This window comes from Barbatula barbatula (genome assembly GCF_947034865.1).
Source record: "Barbatula barbatula genome assembly, chromosome: 1".
Lineage (NCBI taxonomy): Eukaryota > Metazoa > Chordata > Actinopteri > Cypriniformes > Nemacheilidae > Barbatula > Barbatula barbatula.
In genome coordinates, this window is record NC_136766.1 from 12,621,646 (window position 1) to 12,627,437 (window position 5,792).

Here is a 5,792-nt window from a genome sequence, read left to right on the forward strand (position 1 = left end):
CTTTATAAACAAACTAACGTTGCCTACATCCCCAGCTAGTCCGGTCTCATACATTAGAGGAAAATATGTCAAGAAAACCTTTGTCAAGTCAGTAATATTGCACAGTGGATTTAAACTGGGGCACGTGCCTGGATTTTTGGCATAAAAGATAAAACAATAAATTTGACCCATACAATGTTTTTCGCATATTGCAAAACCAATCCTGTGCTACTTATGACTGGTTTAGTGGTCCAGGGTCACATATGTGCAAATTAATTAAACCATAATTCTGAAATAATACACGTGCACAAATGTGATGACAATAAATTTGGGTCACTGAAAAGCTATTTCTGTCATTAAGATGGAACTGATTAATAAAAAGAGTTCATATTTAGGAAAAAATTAAAATAGCAGCCAAAAAGGAAAACACCAAAAAATATTATTATGTTAAAGCAACACTCTGTAGTTTTTTCGACTTCAAACGTTTTAGACTCTAAAAGGATTTTAGTGATAGAACAACTCATAACTGGACTTCTACTCACGCTGCTAGCAGCCTCATAGCAGCTACATTCACACTCTGTAAGTTCTGTGTTCAGGTCAGTAGACACAGCCCCGCCCATCACCTGCCTGCGGAAGAGTGTGAAATGGAATCCAAACGATGCTCGGCATTCGCCATTTTCATCAGTTTAATCAACAAATTCATTTGTATTGCATTGCCCACCCCACAGGGAAGCATTATACAGCGATATCATTATTTACGACACTAGTAAGTCAATTACGTTTATCAACCATATGGGGGAGCCGTGAGCAAAAGTTAAATAGTGTGGCTTTAATTAATGCAAAACAAATTCAAATAAATTATAGGGAACCTAGTAAATATTTAATCATAATCTGATCACCCTACAGACAAATGGAAAATAATTACATTAATGTGACACATAAGATAAAAGGAACTCTAAAAAATGTTCAACTAAATTCCACCCTCCCAGTGTCAATCTCTCTTCGAAGATAACAGCTCCAGCAACATTCACTCTCTCTCTCTCTCTCTCTCTCTCTCTCTAGATTAAGACATAATAATCTATTTAATTAAAAAACATCAACAAAATAACATTAGTATATGAATGACATTTCTGTCTTTGCTCTGCACATCTGAACATTATAGTGCATTATTTGTGGAGACAGCTAGCTCTTTAGATTCATTAATATTTTTGCAAAGCAGTAGACATCAATTTTTTGGAAATTAGTTTGTGGTTATACAGTTCATACAGAATTAATTATAGATCCTCCATAGCTAAATGTGAAAACAACTTGAAGAATTCTTACCCGGAGATAAAAAAAAAATCCGGTAGACCAAAATGTGTTGAGGCCAAGGATCTCCACATGATATCTAGACGGTACACAATGGTATCCTGACATTCCCTCTGATATCATCACTCTATCACTCAGGCCTGTATATACGCCAAAGCTGCTGGCAGGCAGGCCGGTCTGGCAAAGAGCTTAGGGTTGCAGAACTGAGCAGGTTCCATGTCACAAGCTGTGGATGCTCCTGCCCATGGGCACCAGAGGGAGGGAGCTGGGATGAGAATCCTGTGCATTAATGTATTAAAACACGTAGAGCCAAATCAATGAATGTTCCCTGACCAGGGTGACAACCAAGACACATTCAGAGAAAAAGGTCAGCATTTGAAAATGATTGGGTAATAATAGAAGTAATTTTAGTACAGCAATAATATCATATGTGAATCTGGCATTTGTCCGATTGTACAGAATGTTCCAAATGTCCTGTGAATTACAATGTTTTGCCCTGACTGTTTTCTAAAGCTGTGGGTTACGCAGCCTGGCTTGGGAGCATGTTGACTCTTTCAACCTGTTCTTAAATACTTGAATACATAACATTGTCAGAACCAGGACTGTAGGATTTCACTGTTGTGTGATTCTTATCAAACAAACAAAATATAATACACTGGTATTCCCAAAATAAATCTAGAAATGCCAGACATGTTGGTCAGTTTGAAATAACATGGGATGACATTGCTAATGTCAAATGTTCTGTGACATTAAGAGAAAATCAGTGTTGCTAAAGGTTGCTGTGCTTCTACTAAAAGGAAGAAATGCATTAAGATTTCATGCACATAATTAGAAACAAATGTGTAGTATAATGGAAAGGAAGCCATTTTGGATAAAACCATCTGCCAAATGAGTAAATGTAATGTAAATAGTAAAGACTGCAGGCTGCAAATAAACTACAAATTTACTGCTTTTCTATAATTTGGAGAATAAATTCAAAATTTATAAACTAAACATTGATGTAAGGATTTTCATTTAATAAGGCAGACACAGCTGGAGAACAGGATATTTTACAGTTTGTGTAACTGTTCAGGCACCATCAAATGACCAGCATCATTTTATTCTTTCTGATCTGTGCAACTCTTGAATAAAGACTTAAGAGCACTTGAGCCTATATTTTCCCGCCACAGCCCTGTCAAGGGACATCAAGTACTACTATTCATAGCTGGTTATTACTCAATGAAGTGAAGGAATGCCAAACATGTTGGCTAGCTTTTATAACCTTAATCACTTTTACTCGTGTCAAAACTGCAGAAGCACATCTTTTCTTTCCTATTCATGTCTTAACTACAAGAAATGTCTTCCATATTAATGCACACACTATGAAACTACAACAGAAAAATTGTTGTGTTATATGCCGCATTAAAAGACTGAGAGCCTATTATTAACTTTTAAAAATGTTAATTGTTTGCTTACACTTAAATAATCATACAAATAACATTTCAAATCAAATATAAAAAACTATATTTTACCTTGCACGTCTCAATGCTACATGAACTGTAACTGTTTCATAACTACAGCAAGAAAAACACACTATGCTTTCAGTCAGATCGTATCTGTTCCTTATATGGGTTGCAGTTAAAAATTGCAAAGCAGACAAAAACATGCATATCGAGACTGAAAAAATAACTTTGACTGAGGCCTTCTATCAGATAAAATACACATTTATTACTTAAAATTAACCACCAAGTCAAAGTAGATCAATTGTGTCTGAAGTGAGATGGACAAATCAAACAAGGAAAGAACAGACTGATTGGTGATCATAGGTATTAGCGGAATATAGTTCTTTCCTTTATCCAACAATCACTGTGTCATCATCTGGGAACTCGTAGTAGGGGACCTCTAGGTTCAGTGGAGCAGGGCCTTTTCTAATGCGACCGGATGCATCGTAATGAGAGCCGTGGCATGGACAGTAATAGCCACCATAGTCACCAGCATTAGCGATGGGCACGCATCCCAGGTGGGTGCACACACCGATGACAATAACCCAGGATGGGTTCAAAACGCGGTCTTTGTCATGCTGGGGGTCCCGAAGCTCAGCCAGATCAACACCAGCCTCAACTGTAATCTCCTTTTCTGTCCTATGCCGGACAAACAGGGGCTTCCCTCTCCATTTGAAGGTCATGTTCTTACCCTCTGGGATGTCTGATAGCTTGACTTCAATCTTCGACAGAGCCAACACATCGGCCGAGGCGCTCATGGAGGAGACAAACTGGGAGACGACCGTCTTAGCTGTGTAGACTCCAACCACAGCAGTGGAACCTGTAATCAGATAAGAGAAGGCCTTGCGGGCTTCACCACTGTCTTGCGATGACTTCTTTGGGTCCAAAACTTCAGGTCGGCGGTAGTCAGAGAAATCGGGGATCCTGATGTCTGTGTGGGCAAAACGCACCCCAGCGCGAGCTACAAAAAAAGACAGAAAAATGAGCTCCTGCTCAGAAAAAAGCGGCACAAGATGTTGATAAGAGTATATATAGCCCAAAATTAAATGCAACAGTCTCAATTAATAAAGTATTACGGCATATTATCATATAAAATGCTGCATACACGGTGAAAATGGTTTGCACTTCCTCCACTAAATAAAATGTTCTGAATATAATGTTAATTGTTTATAGTGCAGTATAGCTGAAGCTTAAAAACTAAACATTACATTACTATATTTAACTTCCAGAAGTAATCTACGCAACCACTAGCGTTAGTAACAGTAACTTTAGGCCCGTCTTGGCAGGTTATTAGCTAGCAAGTACTATCACACTCGGCTAAGTGCTCCGCTCAAATCATACCAAAAATCACTTGACTTAAAATACTTTAAATTGATTTGCATTCATGTTATCCTGGTCAATATCTACATCAACATCTAATAAAGGCAAGATATATTGTGTATTCTCACAACCCACAAACTGACATGCCAGTCAGTTATGACAAGGACATTAGCAAACCACAGCTGCGGTAAACCTGAACTGCTAAGGTTTCTTTCTTAAGTATAAACTAAGTTCAGTTGAATGGACATCATACAAATTCAACATTAATTATATAAAGCAAGGCGGCTTCATCAACCTATCGACACATTAAACGTATGAAAACGCCGTGCCCTTGAGCTCGCTCACGCTACAAGGCCTGAGAGGAGACCGCGACTCTCGAGTTCAGTCTAAGCCCGCAGTGACACTCACCGTTGATGCTGGAGGACACGGAGAGGCCGGTCTTAGCGCTCTGGCCGTCCAAAGACTCTCGGCACAGGAACGGTTTCTTGACGTCCATCAACATTTTATCGCTCTTCACGACTACGCCCGGTATTAAAGCCTTTAGTGGACCTGCAACAGCATAGTTGGTTGCTTGCAGGTACGGGGAAAACGTCCCCGAACGGGCAGCTATAGACATCATGTTTCTCAGCTAACGGCGCTGCGGCGGCGTTCTTTCCGACCTGATCTACTGACGACAGTGACGCACTGACGAAGGCGCGTAGTCCACCGTCAACGTTACGTCGGCAACATGACGTCATGTTTTAAACCCATTACAAAATAGAGATTTTAAGAGTTTGAAAACATAGAGTTAATAGGCCTATATATCCCGGAGCATTGTACATCTTAATGCGTTTACAAAAATATATATTTTTTGTGGTTGTAGCCATGCTAAAAGAAATGTTCGAAGCATTTTACACACATTTGTTCTAGATTGCTTGTGCTTGGAAAAAATCATTATATATTTAATAGTTGTAATAGTTACTGTAACATTGATGGTCTCTGTGAGGCTCAACTGGTAATATTGGTTGTGGTGGAATGTATTATAGCAGAGGAGGATCAAAACTAATGCAGCACCATTAAATCCTACTGGAATAAGACCACAATCCCAATACATAAAGGAATATTGTAACGGTTTCAATGGTAAACAGCTGTGGTAAACAACTACCATTATAAAGGGGTTTAATGGTATTTGGCATGTGAAAAGAAGCAAGCAAGGAATGAGTTTTCTCAAATAACTTTCAATTTCTTTCTTTCAACTACACAAGTTCTCCACAAACACCTTCCTGTCACTTCACATTTACAGACTGCTGTGCTGTGTGACATGAGTATTACAAAAGACGTTTTAACACAGCAATCCCATTTGTATGTTCCTGTTTATTTGCACTGACTGGGTCGCAGCTTTTCAGATTCTCGCAGCCCATTTTAATAAATCCAGTACAGTAAGTACGTCTGATCTTATTGCCTGCTGTTGCCACGGCATCAGCTTTGATCAATGTTATGCGTTTTGCTTGCAATTGAGCCCTGGCAATTTGCGTCCGCAATTCCTCCTCTGTCAACTGAAAATAAAGTCTATTGACATTTTTAATCTATGACTGTGCAGTTTGGCTCTGGCCATCTCTGTACTGTATCTCCTGTATCACTCTTGACATTTGGCGCTGCTCTTTCCACAAGCCTGCTTATTCGTTTCATATAAGATGTGCAATAGGCACCCAGAGGACTTGTTGG

The 5,792-nt window shown here is 39.1% G+C and overlaps 1 protein-coding gene across 1 annotated transcript; it reads right to left on the bottom strand.

Moving 5' to 3' along the window:
• Nucleotides 1–649: 649 nt before the first annotated feature.
• Nucleotides 650–4,803, bottom strand: uqcrfs1 (ubiquinol-cytochrome c reductase, Rieske iron-sulfur polypeptide 1). The gene is made up of 2 exons (XM_079470398.1): nucleotides 4,497–4,803; nucleotides 650–3,729 (listed from the first exon to the last, which is right to left on the bottom strand). The coding sequence occupies exons 1-2, from the start codon at nucleotides 4,705–4,707 to the stop codon at nucleotides 3,119–3,121; spliced, it is 822 nt and encodes a 273-aa protein (XP_079326524.1). The 5' UTR covers nucleotides 4,708–4,803; the 3' UTR covers nucleotides 650–3,118.
• Nucleotides 4,804–5,792: the final 989 nt, after the last annotated feature.